Source organism: Oncorhynchus nerka, linkage group LG6, assembly GCF_034236695.1.
Source record: "Oncorhynchus nerka isolate Pitt River linkage group LG6, Oner_Uvic_2.0, whole genome shotgun sequence".
Taxonomy (NCBI): domain Eukaryota; kingdom Metazoa; phylum Chordata; class Actinopteri; order Salmoniformes; family Salmonidae; genus Oncorhynchus; species Oncorhynchus nerka.
In genome coordinates, this window is record NC_088401.1 from 54,780,390 (window position 1) to 54,801,517 (window position 21,128).

The 21,128-nt window shown below is 43.6% G+C and overlaps 3 protein-coding genes across 5 annotated transcripts; 2 read left to right on the forward strand and 1 right to left on the reverse strand.

Moving 5' to 3' along the window:
- The first annotated feature begins 326 nt into the window (after nucleotides 1-326).
- On the forward strand, nucleotides 327-6,479 carry atl3 (atlastin 3). Of its 2 annotated transcripts, none has more exons than XM_029662015.2 (14): nucleotides 327-434; nucleotides 1,511-1,720; nucleotides 1,897-2,034; nucleotides 2,180-2,284; nucleotides 2,368-2,418; nucleotides 2,992-3,048; nucleotides 3,232-3,324; nucleotides 3,451-3,589; nucleotides 3,684-3,811; nucleotides 3,898-3,954; nucleotides 4,132-4,203; nucleotides 4,317-4,508; nucleotides 4,672-4,911; nucleotides 5,124-6,479. In XM_029662015.2, the coding sequence occupies exons 2-14, from the start codon at nucleotides 1,517-1,519 to the stop codon at nucleotides 5,181-5,183; spliced, it is 1,536 nt and encodes a 511-aa protein (XP_029517875.1). In that variant the 5' UTR covers nucleotides 327-434; nucleotides 1,511-1,516; the 3' UTR covers nucleotides 5,184-6,479. The 2 variants fall into 2 exon arrangements, with proteins under 2 accessions (XP_029517875.1, XP_029517876.1); XM_029662016.2 differs by having other exon boundaries at nucleotides 1,900-2,034.
- A 1,216-nt stretch (nucleotides 6,480-7,695) lies between these two features.
- Nucleotides 7,696-12,973, forward strand: cfl1 (cofilin 1). Its single transcript, XM_029662022.2, has 4 exons — nucleotides 7,696-7,804; nucleotides 11,325-11,635; nucleotides 11,763-11,839; nucleotides 12,027-12,973. The coding sequence occupies exons 1-4, from the start codon at nucleotides 7,802-7,804 to the stop codon at nucleotides 12,137-12,139; spliced, it is 504 nt and encodes a 167-aa protein (XP_029517882.1). The 5' UTR covers nucleotides 7,696-7,801; the 3' UTR covers nucleotides 12,140-12,973.
- Nucleotides 12,304-19,744, reverse strand: prss23 (serine protease 23). 2 transcript variants are annotated; one of them, XM_029662021.2, is made up of 3 exons: nucleotides 19,289-19,744; nucleotides 18,769-19,064; nucleotides 12,304-15,787 (listed from the first exon to the last, which is right to left on the reverse strand). In XM_029662021.2, exon 3 carries the CDS (start codon nucleotides 15,774-15,776, stop codon nucleotides 14,598-14,600), a length of 1,179 nt encoding a protein of 392 aa, XP_029517881.1. In that variant the 5' UTR covers nucleotides 15,777-15,787; nucleotides 18,769-19,064; nucleotides 19,289-19,744; the 3' UTR covers nucleotides 12,304-14,597. The 2 variants fall into 2 exon arrangements, with proteins under 2 accessions (XP_029517881.1, XP_029517880.1); XM_029662020.2 differs by lacking the exon at nucleotides 18,769-19,064 and having other exon boundaries at nucleotides 19,289-19,740.
- Between the last annotated feature and the right edge of the window lie 1,384 nt (nucleotides 19,745-21,128).

Consider the following 21,128-nt stretch of genomic DNA (forward strand, 5'->3'; position numbering starts at 1 on the left):
TGGGGAGACATTTGACTGGAAATGACAAGTAACCGAAATAAATGCACATTTTTATTTGTGTCCGTGTAGGTATTATGTCAAGAGCCAAAGCGCAAGATTAACATGTTGAAAAAATCATAGCTATGTAGGAAAGTCGATTTTGGGTGTGGTGTTGATGGCATAACCACACTTTATATTCCGCGTTCGTAGCACTTCGATAAAACTACATTTGCCATCATCATTAGCGCAACTGTTATTGCCTGGAGGATCTTTGTAAATGTAGTTTAACTACTTCCCTGGATTACACCATTGATCAACACTAAAACTACAAGGCGATCGGACACGGAAGTGACAATTCGTAGTTGGAAAGTTTTCATGGTTGCAGTGTTGTTATTTTTCTGACTCATAGCTATCTAGCTTGTTCCTGTGAAATTCGCTCATTTGGGATACCAAAGGTAAAACAGTGTTTCAGTTAATAAATAACGACTGTTCATGAACAGTAAAATGTCGTTAACAATTGTGAGAATGTTTATGTTAGCTAGTTGCTTTTTTCGGCGAGCTAAAAGCATCGCTAATTTGAGCGTGCGGTCAGTTACGTTAGCTAAAATATTGTACTATGCCGTGTCAACTAGCTAGATTGCTGAATAATTTCACTTGCCAACTAATGCCCTCAATGTATCAAATTGTTAATGGTTTAGAGTAGGCATAAACTGTTGTCTAGACTGGTACTAGTATAAAAGGAGTGTGAAATTGTTTGGGCCTTTCTATGTACTTTTAGCTAGTTACACAGATAAGCGAAACCTGTTTCAGTCATGCATATGCCTTTGTTACTCTGTACACTGCCTGTCAGACAGTCATGGTACCACACCTTCAGAGCACCGGTCATAATCACTAATTGGCTATCTTGTCTATGACAGGACTAATGTAATAGTGTGTGAACACATTCATTTTAGTCTGATCTAAGAATGTCTAGTAAGGAGGGATATTGATGTAGCTTCCAACCAGGTAAATAATTGGAATGTTGTGTTGATTGATATAGCCCTATTGGCCTTTTCCCCACCTTTCAGCAAGGGTGGCTACAAGCACTGCAACAAAGAGCCTCATTGAGAGGGCTAAAGGAATCTCCTCGTGGATGTGGAGCGTGCATTAGCTCTCAGCAGGGTTGATGTATCACACATTACTTAGATACAGTCCTGCACATAGACCAACATTGTCTAATGATTTAAAGAGTATCTCTGTATGAATAATTTCTCATTTGGTTTTCCTCGTGGGGGGGAATAACATTTCTATGTACTCTGTCTTTCATGGCCTCAGTTTGAGCTTGAATTGTTTATACAAGGAGTGAGATGACATGTCCAAATATAATGGCATAAGTTACCAGAGTTGTAACACCCAGTAGTTATACAGTATCATCAGCGTTGATATCAGCTTGAAGTGAGACAGGCCTACATCTAACCGGCAATAACATGAAACGACTCAGATAAGTACCTACATATAAGTCAAAATGTCATGTCTGTCCCGTCACCCACAGGGAGCGATGGGCAGTGAGCCAGGTCCAGTCCAGATTGTGACAGTGTGCAAGAAAGATCACTCCTTTGCCTTGGATACAGAGGCTTTAGGACGGGTTCTGCTTGCACCGGAGGTTCGGGATAAACATGTGGTGGTGCTCTCGGTGGCCGGGGCCTTCCGGAAAGGCAAGAGCTTCATTCTGGACTTCATGCTCCGCTACATGTACAGGAAGGTCAGTGTTTCTGAAAATGGAACATGTACAGCCACACTTGGTTCAAAGTTCAGTATGTCATTCGTTTTATGTCACATACCATTTTTCCCTGTGACGTGAATTGTTTCCTGATATCAGACTTAATCCCAGGGCTGCTGACCAGTCAGTAATGTGTAGCGACGTCTGTATTCATCCAGAAGCATGGTGAGGAGTGGCTGGGTCAGGAGGATGAGCCCCTGACTGGGTTTAAATGGAGGGGGGGCTCAGAGCCAGAGACCACCGGCATCCAGCTGTGGAGTGAGGTCTTCCTGGTGGAGAAGAGTGATGGGATGGAGGTACTGACTCCAACATTCAAAACTATGCTCCTTGGAATGATTGTGCAAAAAATGTATATGTGCATTGGAACACAAAGTATGCAAATTGTAATGTTGGTGTTGGTATTATGCATTTGATTGATGCATTGATTTCTGCCCTCGATAGGTGGCAGTATTACTGATGGACACCCAGGGTGCATTTGACAACCAATCCACCGTGAAAGATTGTGCCACAATCTTTGCCCTCAGTACCATGACCAGCTCAATACAGGTGGTCTGCTATGCACTCATGTAATTGGTGTTACTTTTTAAAAACATATATGTAATATGATTGTGATTGTTTCTCTCTTGCAGATCTACAACCTCTCACAGAACATTCAGGAAGATGATCTGCAGCAGCTGCAGGTCCGTGTTCCTCAGAAGTAACATGTTTGCCTGGCTGAAACGACAGACTCTTGCTAACTCGATTCTCGGGAGACAATGTAATGTTCCGATAATGAAAGGGGCTGTGCTCTTACAGTGGTTGGTTCTCTGGGTCTCTCTCACTGAAACACCCACACACACAGCCCTCCAGCCCCACCACCTTCCATTGCAACTATTCGTTTTTCAAATCCAAGCAGCAAGAGGACTCAATCAGCTTGATTGCTCAAAACTGAGTTCTAAAACTACTGTAAATGTTGGACTCAATGAGAGTTAAAAAATAAACAGGGTATTCAGACCCAACAGTGTGTACACACTCACATTGAGCCACGTGGTCTGGTGTCAGACAGACTAACATGTTCTACCTGTTCCACAACCTGAGAGCATTGCTCCCCAAAGGCATGGAAATATCAGGGAATTAAAAAACCTGACACGGGTTTTGGATATCAATGTGCTCATTCAAAATCAGAGAATTTGAATGTACCTAAATTTTTGTCATTTATTATTTGATTTCCTCTGCATAATGAAGGACATCCTTTATGTTCTGTCTTCTTCCAGCTGTTCACAGAGTATGGACGCCTCGCCATGGATGAAATCTTCCTGAAGCCATTTCAGGTATGAGAACCAAAAGTCTTATAAATACAAAGCAATTGGTTATTAAGAATCTAGACCAATCATCTTTAAGTTCCTTTTGACTTTGCTTGCTGCTTAGGGTATAATATTTGCTAACTAAAAGTGCATTATTATATGTGCCTTGTTTTTAATTATATTGGTCGCTCCATTCTCCCATTTTCTCAGTCTCTGATGTTCCTAATCAGGGATTGGAGCTTTCCCTATGAATATAAATATGGTCTGAAGGGAGGCAGTGAGTTCCTTGATAAACGTCTACAGGTACTAGACCCTTTTTAGGGTACCATTTAATGTTGTTGGTGCTGCACTGTGTAAGATGAGAGAGTACATTTTGCCAGGTTTAAGTGTGCATTGGTGATAGTAACCAGTATTTGTGATGTTGTGCAGGTGAAAGAGACCCAGCATGAGGAACTACAGACAGTGAGGGAACACATTCATTCCTGCTTCACCTCCATCAACTGTTTCCTGCTACCACATCCTGGGTTGAAGGTGGCCACAAGCCCCGCTTTCAAGGGCCAGCTTAGTGGTATGGTTGCTCCTTGTCCATCTTGTTAATCCATCTAATGATATCCACCTGAGTGTCTGAGGAAGGAACTTAATCGGTTTCAAATCTGTGTCAGATGTGGCTCCAGAGTTTAAAGAGGAGCTACGCAACCTCATCCCCACACTGCTGCATCCAGACAACCTGGCTGAGAAAGAGATCAACGGCAACAAAGTCACCTGCAGGGGCCTCCTGGAGTTCTTCAAGGTGAGACTCTGTTTTTAGCCCTCTGAGGTTCCTGACTGCCAGGTTTGTATCATTGTTGTGTTTGACAGTGGAATGTTTGATTTCAGGCATACATCAAGATCTACCAGGGTGAAGACCTACCACACCCAAAGTCCATGCTGCTGGTACACACCCATTTATCACTTAGATTTCAGCATTACACCTCTTTGAGAGACGTAATGTAAATGCTGTATTGCTCTTCCAACAGACAAGTTCATATTTGAGGTTCTTAAGTCTTGAGTTTTTGTTGAATGTCACTAGTCCACTGCCAGTAAATGTACATGGCATCTCTCTCACACAAGGCCACAGCAGAGGCCAACAACCTGGCAGCCGTGGCGGCAGCCAAAGACCAGTATTACAAGAACATGGAGAAGGTGGGTTTGTGTTCTTGGCAAAGAAATCTATGTGCATTTTTTCATCTGAAAGAAAAATTCCACTTTACTCTTAAGGCCTTGCATTCTGTATTAATCTCTCTATCGTCCTAAAGGTCTGCGGGGGAGACCTTCCCTATGTGGCTCCTGCCTCTCTGGAGGAGAAGCACCACTTCTTCCTCCAGGAGTCCCTCCATGTCTTCTCCTCCACTAAGAAGATGGGAGGACAGGAGTTCTGTGACCGCTACCAAGACCAGCTTGAGGCCGAGTTGGTAGAGCTGTGGCAGTCTTTCAGAAAGCACAATGAGGTAAGAGACCCAGTGGTATCACTTGGCACCAGATCCATTTTTGTCAGTAAACATTTTATTTTCCATTTTAAATTTACTGTGGATACATAAAAGGTAGAATTATTGAAGTTCAGTTTACAGATAAACATTTTGATTAATATTTTATTTTATTTCTCTTTGAAAGTCAAAGAATGTCTTCACTGCATTCCGGACGCCTGCAGTGCTGTTTGTCCTTGTGTGCTTCCTGTACGTGCTGTCAGGGCTATTGCTCTTCATCGGCCTGGCTACCATTGCTTTTGCATGTGACTGTGTCTTGGGCCTGGCCATGGTCGCCATGCTCACCTGGGCCTTCATACGCTATTCGGGAAAATACCGGGGGCTGGGGGGAGCCATCGACCAGACGGCAGGTGTCATACTACAGCAGGTGAGAACATCTTTTGAATTGTAGGTGAGACATGAGACAAGGCCCATTACAGTTGGTGCACAGAGTATGCCGTTGGACTGTAAAAAGGAATTATAGCTAAGCATAGTTGTTTGTGAACTTTTAGTAAGAATCAAAATGTCCTTAGAAGTAATTCAAGTATCCTTATTTAAATGTTACATTCAATGCAATTTAATGATGTCCTTTTCTTTCAGGCCACTGTGGTGTTGAATAAGTCGAGGCCAGCGGTGGCTAAGATGAAGAAATCCAGCTAGATGGCCTCTTTATCTCATTGCAATACAACACGCACACATCCCAGCACTAAAGCCTTACCATGCTATCACATGGAACCCGACATATAGCACTGACAAGGTGCAGTTACAACACCAACACATGATTACAATGGCAGTGGGAGGTCAACATAATGCACATACACCAGCATCTTTTCAATCGCACAATTGTACACTACATCACTCTATCTACATCAAGATGAGACCATAGTCTTACAGAGTATCTGGGGCAAAGGTGCATTATCTCATACCCATGGGGTTGTTTAATCCTCTGGACCTGTTTTTAACACTGACTGACACTGCCATTCGCACACTCCTCCTTGTCTGTAAAGACAACCCAGTGATGTTTACTTAGACACCCTAGACCCAAGTAATGCATTGTTATTGGACATGCCATGGATTTCAATGCATCATAATCTATGTATCCTTTGTGACCAATGCTTATTACTAAGAGGCTTGCATGGAGGCTTTTAAGTCAAATTAGACTTGAGCAATTTATTCTCCTGATGGAATTGACCTATGCTGTGCTGTAATGGGGTATACATGTAGCCAGATCTTCTTGACTTTATGCTGGTCTCTTTGTACCTCTCTGTGGCCTTGTGCACATTCCATCCCATTCCCAGTTTTGCAGCATGCTCCTTATTTGCTTCCCCTTATCCATGTCAGGGATTCCTTGTTGTTGTACTGTTTTTGCTTTTGTGTTTTATTCCAGGCTTGGAATCCTACTGTAATAGCTCTCATTTTATGTTTTTACAAGCCCACTTTAGAGGCACCACTCCTCCCTTGTAACTTGACCAAAAATGTCTTGCGTTACTTCTGAAATGGAATGGTTGGTTGAGAAACGTTAAGTGGCACTTACTTGATGAATGAATGCTCCAAAGATGTTATATGTAAGATTTCGCTATACAGAGGATCACTTGAAATTAGATTGTGATCATTTGAGAATTAAAAAAAAAAATCTGGATTAGGTTAACTGGTTTGTGTGTAAACAAGTGATGGGTAGTATGAGGCCCTTGTTCACCTGTCAGCCAAAGAATTACCCATAAGCATAGGGGTACAATGAAAGGCAAAAGACCTTGCTTGTCCTCAGAATCCAGATAATTATACATAGTTCTAAAAGTTGTATTGTCTCTGACTTTCTTTTTGCACATTCCATGTCTGTGTTCCATTCCATTGTTGAGGCAAACAATTGGAGGCTTATTCCGCATGTACTATTGCACTCTCCCTCTCTGTACTGTTACTTTTAAACTCATTCAACAAATAAAAATATACATTACAGTAGATGCATGAAATTCATTGCTATTTTTTTTAAATCATCTTTTGCAATATTGTTTTGTGGCCTTGGTAACTATGTTTTTGTTTACAATTTTTAGGATAAGTATTGCTTAAGCCAAATAAAATGCAAAAGACCTGTAAATTTGGTTGAGTTCTTGACTAGTTCATATACCTATTTCACTATAAATTGAATATATATATATATATACCTATGTCAAGCCAAAAACATTTTTCATTAAATGATTCTGGTGTTCCTTTTACTGATAGGGTCAGTATGGAATGGATATAGGCCTACAGATGATTAATGACATTGATATTATGAAGATAGCAATCTTATTGCAGTCTTTTAATGATGATGAATCAATCACCCCTTACTGTTAGTTGGCATCAAGCAGGATTATTGAATTAATTCATAGGGTGGGCGTGCCAAATGACAGGTTTTTGTGTTGTACACTGCTTCGTTGTAACCGAATGAAAAGGGGTTATTATCCATTCATACTCCAGTGGCGGAGCCGTTCCCTCTTTTTATTTGGTCTTTGTCCCTCCTACTTCCCCCCTCTTGCTGTCACTCTTTTCTATGCTCCACAATGCTGCTCCCACCAGTATGTACTGCGCAGTGAAATTTGCTATAGCGAAAATCATGTCCTTGTTTCCTTATATGGTGATCGGCGTCGCGGGCTGCCTTGTTGAACCGAGGCGCGTGCACTGCCGCCGCCACCATTCGCTTCCATATTTGGAAGTGAGTTCAACAATCCTTGTAGAGGGGGTGTGGTGAGGCGAGAAAGAGCAAATGAGACCGAATACTGAGTTATTATGGATCCTACACTATGATAAATAATTATTCTCGTATCTGAATAGCATACGTGTCCGTAGTCTTATATTGTACTCATAGAATCACTGTGATGAAGGGCGAATGTTTTCCCCAAAATATTTGTTCAAGTGTATGTCAGTGGTCGGCCTCAGGCATAAAAGCAACAGCATGCAGCATCTTTTGAGAGTTAATTAAGGGATACTCATCCTCGTAATTCTAATTTCATTTAAAAAATGAAAATAGACTTCTATTTTATATAAATGTTGTTTATTTGTTCACATGTTATTTTTGATTTGGACAAACGTTAAACATTTGGCAAAAATTTATAATTTCTAATCCCACCATGCTCCATGTTAAAACTAACGACCACTCTTTCCTGGAGATGCTCGCACTTCTCACCCCGGCATCAATCACGCGCAGCTAAGCGCGTTCACGTGCTGTATCAAGTGTGTGCGAGATCGACACTGCATCACAGCTCATTCAATTTCTAACCAGACGCCGACCAATTCAAACAGCGATGGTACGTTTACATTTAACAACTAGCTATGTGGTATATAATTGAAAACAAATATATATATCACACATGTATCGTTACTGTGGTTTCGCTTTCTTTGTTGATGCAATGTATTTTAGCTAGGGAACAGCGAGTTCATTTTGAGATGAAACCGACAGCATCATCAGATTGTCGGGTCAGCTGTGACTGCTATACTTGTGTTCTGGAACGTTTCCTAGTTGACTATTGAATCTTGGATGGTTGTAAATTCGTTTTAAAGTGTTTTTGAATCAATCAGGCGACTGTCCCTAACTCAAAAGCATGTTTTATGCAAATGTTTGCTCGTCTCTTGACGTTATCGCCTAGCATAGGACGTGTTTGTATGGAAAGAAAACGACCCAAAAACTGCCTGGCGCCATTTTCTTCATCACCCAATCTCCCGTCACTAAGGCCTAATGCCCAGTCTAGCACTGTAAGCACCGAGTTGCAAGTAGCATATTCGGTGATAAACTAGATAGCAGTCACTTAATTAGCTAGTTACGGCACAGTAACTAGCCACCCCCTCGAATTTGCCAGCTATCTAGCATTCTGGCCTTGCATTTGCCGGTACTAAAGGCTAGTTTAGCATGGCTAACGGAGTGCATTTTCTGTGCCTACACATAGCTAACTAGCCATTTAGCAAGCTAACATGAAGCTAACTAGCTAATTTGATTTCCACCTCCTTTGTCTCCGCCAGTCGCACGAGCCCCTTCTGTTTTTATTAACTAGCAAACTAACTTGCGTAGGTGCCATGACAATTGACCAACGTTAGCTTAAATTATGGATGGGACTTCTGTTTACAACGTGTGAAAATAATCGCGTTAGCGGTCTGGTATTTTCTCAATATCGTTTTGCCTTATATAGTGCACATGTGCCATCACTGCATTCATGGCCCCACCCTGGTTTTTGGTGCAAAGAACATTTTTGAACCCTTTCTCTATTGTAAACAGTAGGCAACTAACGTTAGCTATTACATGTCTATCCTGATGCACTTTTTTTATTAAGTGATGGCTAACGTTATAACAGTCAGGCGAAGGTGAAAAATCGTCGGGGATGACACCGTTATTCCACGAGCTAACGCTAAAGGTTTTTGCAAGCGTTTCCCACGACGTTCTTCCTGTTTTCTACGGAACGAAGTGCCGGGATGCTTGGAACGACCAGATCTACTGTAACATACGCAATAAACAACCCGTCAAATGTTTGTGTGGCACGCACCCGGGTCTCACTCAACGTACCTAGGCTTAACCCTGAATAAACTTGTCGAATTATCAACATGTTTGTCCAAAAGCGCAAATTCTGGGTTCTATTGTCATGCTTTCCGCATGGTATTGAATTATGTTCTTAATTTGGTGAATCTGACTGATTGTGGAGGGGGATGTCGATTACTTTCAATTTAGTCGACTGATTAGAGATTATATTTTCCCACTTGCTGTTCATTTGTGAGTCCCTTATGTGCCGTTCTTGATCATGTGAATAATGTATTACAACATGACATCAATGCTTTGGTTCTATTGTGTATATATGATGAATGAATGGTCACTGTTGGACACGATTGGCCCCTGTTCCTGCCGAGTAGTGAGCTGGCTGGGTCCAAGGGCTAGGCTGAAGGACGTGCTGGTTCTGTCCCAGCTATTCAGTAGTCTTTAGTGCCCTATTATGGGTGCAGTTGGACAGACGCAGGACAAGTGAAGTAAAATGATTGGGTGAAGTCATTTCTTGTTGATAACAGCTACTTGGAGAAGGATTATTTTAAGATTTGTTACACTTGATTTCAAGTGAATTGGAATAAAATTATTGCCCCTTTTCACTGCCTCAACTGACGGTCAGTCTGGAGAACTACCTTTGTAGTCACCAACCTGACATCTCTCTTATCATATGCTGTTACTTGAACCTTAACTTTTGGCAACATTCTGTGGTATTTTATGGCAGGAAGAAAGGGATCTCTATTGCTCTGAAAATAATATGCTTTCTGCATGGAGGGACTAAAAGGGTATAATCTCCACTGGCTTCTGGGTATTTGTCTTTTCATACAGTTATCCCCAGTCAGCGCTTTAGTCTGTTTTGTGGCTTGCTGCAGTGTGAAGAAACATACATTGTCTGAAGAGATCTCAGAATAGTAGCAGGAGTGCTACTTGTTTTGGAAGATTGGTAGGATTAAGTGGAGCTGCATGGCAGTTGGCTTCTCTTCAAACACTCTGGCCGTTTCACCCTTGGTAGTGGTGCCTTGCTCTTCCTAGAAAAAATGAATAGAAGTCTTTCCCCGGCAGTACTTCTAATACTCTTGCAATGTCTTTTCCCTCCTGTTGAGGATGTCTCTAATCCAGATGTTTGGATCTAAACTCACCACTAGGTGATTAGGTCCTGAGCCCAGTGTGGTCTCTCGCCGGTCCTGTCCACCCTCACACCCAGAGCAAACAGGCCCACACCCTTCACACACAAATTACTTCAAAGTGGGTCACTACAGTGGCAGGGCTCTGGAAGGATTGGATGCCACTCTCAAGCCAGGAGGACATTTCTAATGAAGGCCACCTCTGTTGTATGGATGTGGCTTTACTTGGTGAAAAGAGTGTCTAGTCTACCTGATTTGGCAGAAGGCTGATGAAGGGATTGGCCAAAACCTGCCAGACGGAGGGATGTTTTGACACTTGGTAACATCCTCTGGCCGGTTCCTGCATGGGTTGATGTGATACCTGTTGGGTAAAATGCCCTAATGGAAATCAGAAAACCGGAGCAAGGTTTATAGGGCTGTTGTGACTCGGATGTGGCCTATTTATTTTTCCCCCACAGAGGATCCATTGTCTGTGACCGACCCACACATTCTAAGGCTTAATTCCTGTCCCCACCTTCACTCCCATGGCTATTTGTAAAGCAGTTACTTACGTGGCATGGCTGGCTCTCACATACTGTACACGTTTATAGTAGGAGGGAAAACCCCTCCTTGTGTAACCTGGTTTTATCTGCCCTTTTTCAGAAACACCAGTTACTGGCCCTTATCAGGCAGTGGAAATCTATCAATGCACCTTTGGCATGTTACTTTATTTACAAAGGTACACCAGACAGACCAACATTCATCTGTCCCCTCACAGCTACAGGTATCCCTTACTCATCAGAGATTTTGGTGTGGGTTCTCCAGATTGTGTCCAAGTTTGGAAAAAGGGTTAAACCCTGTGCCTTATTCTGAATGCCACGCCTGCTGAGTCATGCATGCCATGCTGTACATCATGCTTTTCTGGTCAGTGCCATGGATGGGGACTTGTATAGTCGCCATTTCTTGACTGATCATGTGGGTAGAGGTCATAGAAACCATAGGATTGCAATCTGGCTTATGGTGCCCCACACCCATAGGACTAATGGCCGCTTGTTCATAAATGCTAGTCATTGTGCATCTACCTCCCTATTGATTACCTTTATCAGCTGTCCTTGAAGGGTGCGTTCCTGCAGTGTGAGAAGTCCAAGGCAGATGTATATGACTACTCTCACTGACCTCTCTCTGTCCCTCTCTGCGCAGGCTTCCGGGGTGACAGTAACAGATGATGTTATCACAGTCTTCAACGAGATGAAGGTGCGTAAAGCACAGGCGAACGAGGATGAGAAGAAGAAGAGGAAGAAGGCGGTGCTGTTCTGCTTGAGTGAGGACAAGAAGCACATCATCCTGGAGGAGGGCCAAGAGATCCTGACAGGAGACGTGGGTGTCACGGTCCAGGACCCCTACCTGCACTTCGTCAAGATGCTTCCCCCAGACGACTGCCGTTACGCCCTCTACGACGCCACCTACGAGACCAAGGAGACCAAGAAAGAGGACCTGGTCTTCATCTTCTGGTGAGGAATGAGTGGGGCTCGGCTAGACTTGGGTGTAGGCTGAGGGGGGCATCGTACATTTTCTGCTATGGTGTCACTTGGCTTCAACACTCGGGACAATGGTTAAACCATTACCCCTCCCTCATAGGGCCCCAGATGGCGCTCCCCTGAAGAGCAAGATGATCTACGCCAGCTCAAAGGATGCCATCAAGAAGAAGTTCACAGGTGAGAAGCACTGACAGTTGCAGATGTAATCAAACTTTTGGGCTCTGTGGGTTCTCTTCAAATTAAATGGCATCTCCTTGCCCAACCCTATAGCTCTGTGTAATTGCAATATACATGTATTGTTTTTTGGGGGGGGGTTAATATGCAGCGTGTCCTATTGTGAAGCTACATTTTCCCTCCGTTTCAGGTATCAAGCACGAGTGGCAAGTGAACGGTTTGGAAGACATCAAGGACCGGCGCACCCTTGCCGACAAGCTTGGAGGCTCATCGGTAATCACCCTGGAAGGAAGCCCTCTATAAATTTAGCCTCAGGCTTCTACTGAAGCCAGACATCTGAAGGGGTTGGATGTTCATTCCAATATGGTTGGGAGGAGGGGCAAAGCGGGACCAGGATCATTTGTGGGACTGTTGGGGGGAGGGGTATTGTGGGAGGGGGGGGGTGAAAGTGACAGTTTTCAAATTCCACAAATGCAGCCTGTCATTCCAGTTCACACAACATAATGAACACGAACAAAACGCACACAAAAAAAAAGCAATAAAAAGATCAATAAAAAAAAAATACAAAATTGATGAAGGATGATGATTATGAAGACTAAATATGTAAATGTTTGAGGACATGGTTTTGTTCTGTCTGGATTCCGCTAGAATGACGATCGCAGAGAAAGGGGACAGGGCAACAACTGTTACAATTCCAACTTGGCTCCAGCAAGATAATGTTCTTAATTATACAACTACCTTTTTTGCCAAACTTCTAGTTAAGTTTTCTAAGTGTGTGTAGTTGAGACTAGGTGTAGTACAAGACCATTAATGCTTGATCGATTGCACGTGACGCATCGACGTTCTCCGGGGGAGCACGGTTCATTTGGGGGCGGGGGGGTTGAACATGCAAATTACACAACTTTTTAAGTGAGTCCAGTTATTTTTATTTCCAGTTCTGAGTTAAAATAAATAAACCATTGCATTGATGTAGTAATGGAACACATTCCTTATACAACAGGATCTGGTGGGTTTAGAAGTGTGAAGGTAAGACGTGGGCGACGTATTTGAACAGCCTGTGTTCAGAATTTAGACTGGTATTGAATGGTGGATGTTTTGTATCGTCTCCTTATCTCTAATAAAAAGGCACTAAACTAACTTTGTACTCTGCCTTTTATTTTTGTCTAGCTTTTGTGTTTTGAGGAATGACGAGCTGATATGGTTGATAATCTAGCCTGTCCAAATGGAAGATGTGGATGTCTGAGTGTTTTAGGCAAAAATATTGATATCCTATTGGCTGCCTTTATACAGGCAGCCCAATTCTGATCTTTTGCCTAATTATTGGTCTTTTGGCCAGTGAGAAAATATTTTGCCAATAATTGGTCGAAAAATCGGAATGGGCTTCCTGTGTAAATCACTGTTAAGTGTCTGGGTAATATCTGAATAAATTGTCACTTAGTTGGGTAGCCTAGTGGTTAGAGCGTTGGGCTAGTAACCGAGTTATATGCAAGTTCATATCCCCGAGCTGACAAGAATGACAAATCTGTCGTTCTGCCCCTGAACAGGCAGTTAACCCACTGTTCCTAGGCCGTCATTGAAAATATGAATTTGTTCTTAACTGACTTGCCTAGTTAAATAAAGGTAAAATAAAATAAAAAATGTTTGGTTGGTTCAGGAACCTGCTTACACTGGGAAGTTAGTGATACTTTTATTTTAAATTGAACTTGGTCTTCTGTGCAATGTATACCTTTTAACATCCGCTTGATTGAGTTTTATTGTCAAACTGTCCAATTGAAAAAAAATTAAAGACCAATGGCATCATGTATCCTAAATGTTTACATACTGACCACATGAGGGCACTCTAACTCTGAAAAGTGGATTCCATTTTACAGTAGCAAGTAGCAACTCATTTTTTGTATACCTGTTGGTTTCCATAACTGACACAAGCATTAATGATAAACTAAAATATTTATTAAAATCGGCATTTACAAAAAATATCACCATTCTGATTTTCACCCCCTAACCCGCTTGAAAGCAAGTAGTTTATGCTGCCAGCATTGAGTAAGAAACTCCCTTAGGTTTTCAGAGTCTGACTTTTGTTGATTTCACCATTGATACCTTTGACCCTTTTTGACATGTTTGGTGTATCGAGGCGCTGTATCTTGTCAGTGTGGCTAGATATGCCTCTGGGCCATTGGGGCCGAGTGTATATATTTTACAGGTGTCTTTCTGACCCAGAATGAGAAGTCCCCGTACTTTCCAAAATCATTCACATCCTTAAGTGACGTTACCTAAACAAATAAGCGGCCCCCTCCCACATCTCTTTGTAAAATCAACTCCACACCTGCACATTTGATCCTAAATGTTGAAAACATGCAGCCACAGTATTACGGAGAACAATGGGAGAGTATTATATCTAAAAAATATATATATATCCAATAGTTGCTCCATTGGCTAAAGCTGTTCAATATTATTCCAAAGTATAAAGTTAATGGCTGCTACCATAGTTATAAAACAGCAAGGCTCCTAGTCACAGTGGTTAACACCTCCAAGGGAAACCTGTTACGGTGCATGAAGGTTGAGCAGTCCTGTTTTCTTCGATAGTATTGTAGATGTTTTATTAGGATTAAATCCAGTTTCACTCTTACCCTTTTAAAAACTGAGTTGGGGAGTAATTTCCTCTCCACATCTCCTTTAAAGGATTTTGTGCTTACTTTAAATAGTTATCTGTCATGGACTTCATAGCCTCTTTTTTATAGGCCATCCCCCCTCCCCTTCTCTCTCAGTCCTGACTACAGTCCACTCGGTTCCCATGCACCCAGTAACAGATCTGGGCAAACTTCAGCGGGGTGAATCTCACAGCCACGTTGTAGTCGCGGTTCTCCCCATCAATCTCCAGCCACTGGTGTCCAGAGAAAATGCCGATGACTTTCCTCTCCCAGCGTTCCAGAGCCGTGTCCCACACGCGGCCGTACACTCCCGAGCCGCTGGCCCCCGGCCGGGCATCACAGTGCTGGTAGATCAGGTCGTTAGACTCGTCCTCCACAGGACAGAAGCGGTAGACCAGCTCCCCAGGCCTGTCACTGTCAAACCCAGAGAAGTGGATGCGTTTCCCTGCCAGGTCGTCAGAGGAGGGAGCCACAGACAGACGCATGAAGGGCCGGCGGTGGGGCCAGCGCAGCTCCAAGAGGGCGTAGTCAAAGTCCATGCTGACCTCTTGGGGGCCCTGGATCCAGCCCTTTGGGACACGGGTGCGTTTGACCCGGACCCAGCGCACCAGGGGCTTCTTGGTGGGGGTCTGGCTGGGCTTGGTGCCGTTGATGTACGGAGGAGTCAGGAAGCCTACCCTCAGTTTACGGGCTCCCTTGACGTAGTCCTTCCCATCATGCACACAGTGGGCGGCGGTCAGGACATGGAGTCGAGACACTAGGACCCCAGTGCAGCCGGTGGAGATCCTCACAGCTGTGGAGAATGGGTAGTCCAACAGGAAGTGGTCACCGCGTATGTTGAAGCGCCCATCAGCCCCGTAGATCTGTCTTTTCTGACGCCTGTGCCTACTGATAACTCTACGTCCTCTTGTTGGTGGAGGTTGAATGGCAGGACTGATGGTGCCCTCATAATTATCCTCATCCGCCACATCCACAGTGGTGAGGGTACGAGAACCATCTGCATAGAGCGTCTCGAATGCCAGCTGCTCAGTCAGGTGCTCTCGCCTGCTCTCTTGCTCTCCTTTGTGGTAACAGCTGGCATTGCAGTGAGTGGTGAAGTCCAGTTGAGTCTGGGAACTAAAGCGAGAGCGGGAGAGGGGCCGGGGTGCATGGGGCACCAGTGAGGGGAGGTGGACGGGGTGTTGGTGAGGGGGGGCTCGAGATGGCAGAGAGAGGGGGAGGAGGAGTGAGAGGAGCAGGACTAAGATGGAGAGATGAGCCAGGCCAGAGTTTGGATGTGGATACATGGTCATTGAGCAAAACACTGAAATGAAAAACATATAAAACATTTAATGTACGCTCCACAACAATACACAAAAGACACAAAAAAGGAATCTACTTATCTGTGAGGAACAGTAGGGTATAGATGAACTAGGAATGTCACGGACTTTGCAGAAACCTTGTTTGATTAAAGACGCTTAAAAACAGATCATCACTAATGAAACACAACGGTGTGGAGAACACTGGCTTTACTGGCTTGTCTCCCCAGTTTAAGTACATCATTCACACTCTCAACCCATAATCCCCCATAAAACCAGTCCACTCTTAGTCTGACACATGGCTTCCAAATCCCCTCGCTCAGAGCCCATACACACGGGATCAGCTAATGCAGGCTCATGTTGCAATGCAGGTCTGAATTTTCATTTCTTTGAATAGGTTACAATGCAGCTCTTGTTCCTGTCTATACTGTGGGCTATTCAGAAAATGTCATTTTAAACCACGCTACAAGGGTATGACAAGCATTAAAATGTCAGTTCTGCTGGTGGTCTTAGTGCTCAAAGAGAGGTTTGTTATACAAGCCATCTGGTTATGTACACAAGATAAGAGTACATAAGGTGGCTGTTGGGACACACATTGGATATCGGTCGTTGAGTTAACATGCATCCCGTTTATTTGTCTGCAAATTAATTCGTATCATAACGTTTTGAATCTTGGCTACCGTGTTGTGTATGAGTGGGAGGATAGGTGGACTGAAGGGGAGGGGACGTGCATTCCAGCTTGCTCTGCGGAAAGAGAAGGGCGTCTCAAATTATATTTATGATACGGCTCTGGGGCAAGGTGGTGTCTGCCGTCAAACATTAACTACCTTTCTATGCATGAGTGTCGTAGGCAGGCTCACAGGGTCCAGGGGGAACTCGATAGGTAGGAAAACTATGGACCCTCAGGCTCTAGTGGCGTAGAAGAGAGCAGGTGTCTCAAGACCCTTTATACCTGGTGCTAACATGCATCCTGTGTCCAGATAATGTCCACATTCGTATTATGCCCACATTTTCAGATAGGCGTAAACGATTAAAATACGCATTGTGAACTGATTTTGATCAGATCTTATAAGTGTAAACGGACAAGATCAGGACACACTCTGACCTATACTACTATGCAGTCAAAATCAGCAGTCTCCACACCCTGGTCTCTGTTCCCCTCCCATGTTCATGCCAGGTATTAGTGGGGCATAAAAGTGGAATAATTCAGCGCTAGCTGTGCCACCAGAGACTCTGGGTTCGCGCCCAGGCTCTGTCGTCCATGGGACGACGCACAATTGGCCTAGCGTCGTCCGGGTTAGGGAGGGTTTGGCCGGTAGGGATATCCTTGTCTCATCGCGCACCAGAGACTCATGTGGCGGGCGGGGCGCAGTGCGCACTAACCAAGGTGGCCAGGTGCACGGTGTTTCCTCCGAATTGGTGCGGCTGGCTTCCGGGTTGGCGCTGTGTTAAGAAGCAGTGCGGCTTGGTTGGGTTGTGTTTCGGATGACCGATGGCTTTCGACCTTCGTCTCTCCCGAGCCCGTACGAGAGTTGTAGCGATGAGACAAGATAGTAATTACTAACAATTGGATACCACGAAATTGGGGAGAAAAGGGGACAACAAAAAAAAAGAAAGTGGAACAATAGGCATTGGCATACAAAGAGAGGCAGGGGAAGGGTGGAGGCGAAAACGGGCAATTCCCACCACACAACTGTATCATCATAGTGTAGACAGAGAAGATACAGTTACTCAAAGGTGCTCATGTCTTGAATAGATGCAGCCAAGGGACTCCATTTTAGGAGTTACTGACCTACACTGCTATGCAATCAACAACAGCAGTCACCACACACCCCTGGTCTCTAATCCCCTACACATCAAACATCTACATTTAGCCATCTTTTATTGGGATTTTTACAAACATGTCAGAGAGGACTTAATATGAGTGTCGACTTCTAAGGCCATTAAAGTCTGTATAGACTGTAACCTTTATAGTTTCCATGGTCTGAGACAGATTAGCTTTAATTGTGGAAAAGGGATAGATTATCAAGTAGAATCACACATCTAACCACACTAACCTATAATCAGCAAGCATTTGATGAGGGACCCAAAGTCATGGATAATATACGTCAAGAAATATCATGGTGAGTCTTTATTCCATTTTCCAATAATCTGCGGAGGGTGAGTTTGGTTTGGGTGGCCCTCCATTGTAAGTCCCAAAGTACACAACAGTAAACTGATCCCCACATTAGAAAGATCTTCCGGCTCTAACACATTGTAGAGCCAAACAGCCCAACAGCCTTTTTGACTCCTCTCTAAGGCACTGGACCACCACTAAATCTGTCAGCACCTTGCATCAGTCATTTCAAATACAGTTAAATTCCAGTCAATTTCATTTGGCAATTTGAATGGAACGACCTTCCCCATTTCCATATAGATCCCATTTCTGACAAGCAATGTGATGATTATAGCCCTCTCAGAGGGTAATATACTAGTGCTACATAAATCCATGACTACACGGAACTCTATTCCACATTAAGTAACTCATACAAGCAGTAAAATTAGATTTAAAAATCAAGATTAAAATACACCTTACGGAACAGCGGGGACTGTGAAGAGACACAAACACAGGCACAGACATGCATAAACACACGATAACATACGCACTATACACACATACACATGGATTTTGTGTTGTAGATATGTGGTAGTAGAGTAGTGGTCTGAGGGCACCCACTTAATGTGTTGTGAAATATTTTGTGAATATATTGTAATGTTTTTAAAATGGTATAACTTGTATTTATAAAGCCCATTTTACATCAGCTGATGTCACAAAGTTTTGCTGGACCACAGGAAGAGTAGCTCTGTCTTGACAGCAGCTAATGGGGGTCCATAATAAATACAAATACAAATAGCCCTCTGAGGGATCGTGAGAGGCTAACAAGCACCAATGCACATATATAAGCTACTAAGCACATAAACATTCGAATAATGGATATATGTACACCTGAAAGCTGTTGTCGGCATTCTTCATCTCATCTTTGACCCTTGAGTGAAGGCTCTGGAATTCTGAGAACAACCTGCTTCCCAGGGCCAGAGCTTTGTCCTGAAAACCCCCTCACTGGGTCTTTTGTCATTCACCAACCACATTCATCATGAGTGAATGTGGTACTGTGCCATGTCCACTCGTTGGGTTGTTGTTAGACCCCAAAGACAACAGATGATGTTTACCTTGCCCTGTCACTATTGAGTTGCACCAATACAGGGGAATAGTGCTGGGTGGGAGGCAGTATACTCAACTCACTGAAAAAAAGGGGGGGGGGTTGACTAAAGTACATGTTTAGCTATGAAACGTTTCCTTACAGTAGTGGAGCAACATTATTAGTTACTTTGCAAAACATTTCCCAGGCTAAAAAAATTGATGTTACAATGTAGCCTCCTGGTGACAAACCAGCTATAACTATATTCCAAATAACGATTAACAAGTTATTAGGCTACTTAGAATGACAATAAATGTCATACTGTACCTTTTTGTTAAAAGGTTAGTCTGTGTTTAAATCCAATTCACGTTTTCGCCCCCTTCAAAAATATCGGGCATATCAATTCTCCAGATTTCCCCCATCGCTTCAGTGTGACAGGTATCTATCTCTCTCTCTCTTCACAGTCCCGCAGAGAGCGAGTCCCCACTTTGATAACGTGTCCTAATCAATTCGGTCAAAGCAAAGTTTATTGATGAGAGTCAACTATTGGATTATATTAATTCCTACTCAAAGTGACTGTCCGTCTGTGTGAGTCGCTTCAACTGCTATCCGGCTCAAACGCGCTTACAAATAACTGTCTGAAAATGTTACTGAAAATGCATTTAGAGGCGCTCTCCCTCACGGTCCTAGCGCCCCTGCTATACACAAAAAACGTAACATGTCTCAACTGGACAAATCTGCTTTTAGGATGGTGAGAGAAGATGGGTACTGACAGAGCACATACGAAACATTCTGAAGCCTTCAAGTCAAGATCATTGTGTCCTCCAGCTGCAAACAGTCCAAGTGAAACTGTTAACTTGTTTCTCCTGTCAGGAGTAGACCTTGGCACTAGGTTTGGGGAGTGAATCAAATGTGAATAGACTGAGGCTATATCAAATGCCATCTGTCATTTAGAGCCGAAGAGATGCTGAAAAATACAAATTGCAAAAGGCTCTTAAAATTCTTAGTCCCTGATACAGTTGCAAAAAAAGCATACATGGACTTATTAAGCAGCCTATAATGTACAGTTGTGGCCAAATGTTTTGAGAATGACACAAATATTAATTTTCACAAAGTCTGCCGCCTCAGTTTATATGATGGCAATTTGCATATACTCCAGAATGTTATGAAGAGTGATCAGATGAATTGCAATTAATTGCAAAGTCCCTCTTTGCCATGCAAATGAACTGAATCCCCCCCAAAACATTTCCACTGCATTTCAGCCCTGCCACAAAAGGACCAGCTGACATCATGTCAGTGGTTCTCTCGTTAACACAGGTGTTGACGAGGACAAGGCTGGAGATCACTATGTCATGCTGATTGAGTTCGAATAACTGACTGGAAGCTTCAAAAGGAGGGTGGTGCTTGGAATCATTGTTATTCCTCTGTCAACCATGGTTACCTGCAAGGAAACACATGCCTTCATCATTGCTTTGCACAAAAAGGGCTTCACAGGCAAGGATATTGCTGCCAGTAAGATTGCACCTAAATCAACCATCATCAAGAACTTCAAGGAGAGAGGTTCAATTTTTGTTTAGAAGGCTTCAGGGCGCCCAAGAAAGTCCAGCAAGCGCCAGGACGGTCTCTTAAAGTTGATTCAGCTGCGGGATCGGGGCACCAGCAGTATAGAGCTTGCTCAGGAATGGCAGCAGGCAGCTGTGAGTGAAGACTTTTGGAGGATGGCCTGGTGTCAAGAAGGGCAGCAAAGAAGCCACTTCTCTCCAGGAAAAACATCAGGGACCTCTGAGGACTGGGGTAAAGTTATTTTCTCTGATGAATCCCCTTTCCGATTGTTTGGGGCATCCGGAAAAAAGCTTGTCCAGAGAAGACAAGGTGAGCGCTACCATCAGTCCTGTGTCATGCCAACAGTAAAGCATCCTGAGACCATTCATGTGTGGGGTTGTTTCTCAGCCAAGGGAGTGGGCTCACTCACAATTTTGCCTAAGAACACAGCCATGAATAAAGGTACCAACACATCCTCCGAGAGCAACTTCTCCCAACCATCCAGGAACAGTTTGGTGACGAACAATGCCTTTTCCAGCATGATGGAGCACCTTGCCATAAGGCAAAGTGATAACTAAGTGGCTCAGGGAACAAAACATCGATTTTTTGGGTCCATGGCCAAGAA

Excerpts from the sequence above, each read along its gene's own strand:
- atl3 (XM_029662015.2), top strand. The coding sequence starts at position 1,517 with ATGGGCAGTGAGCCAGGTCCAGTCCAGATTGTGACAGTGTGCAAGAAA. Across the intron at positions 3,049-3,231 it reads TCTTCCTGAAGCCATTTCAG|TCTCTGATGTTCCTAATCAG; the intron begins GTATGAGAACCA and ends CCATTTTCTCAG. Across the intron at positions 3,955-4,131 it reads ACCCAAAGTCCATGCTGCTG|GCCACAGCAGAGGCCAACAA; the intron begins GTACACACCCAT and ends CTCTCACACAAG.
- cfl1 (XM_029662022.2), top strand. Across the intron at positions 11,636-11,762 it reads GACCTGGTCTTCATCTTCTG|GGCCCCAGATGGCGCTCCCC; the intron begins GTGAGGAATGAG and ends CCTCCCTCATAG. Across the intron at positions 11,840-12,026 it reads CATCAAGAAGAAGTTCACAG|GTATCAAGCACGAGTGGCAA; the intron begins GTGAGAAGCACT and ends CCTCCGTTTCAG.
- prss23 (XM_029662021.2), bottom strand. The coding sequence starts at position 15,776 with ATGACCATGTATCCACATCCAAACTCTGGCCTGGCTCATCTCTCCATC.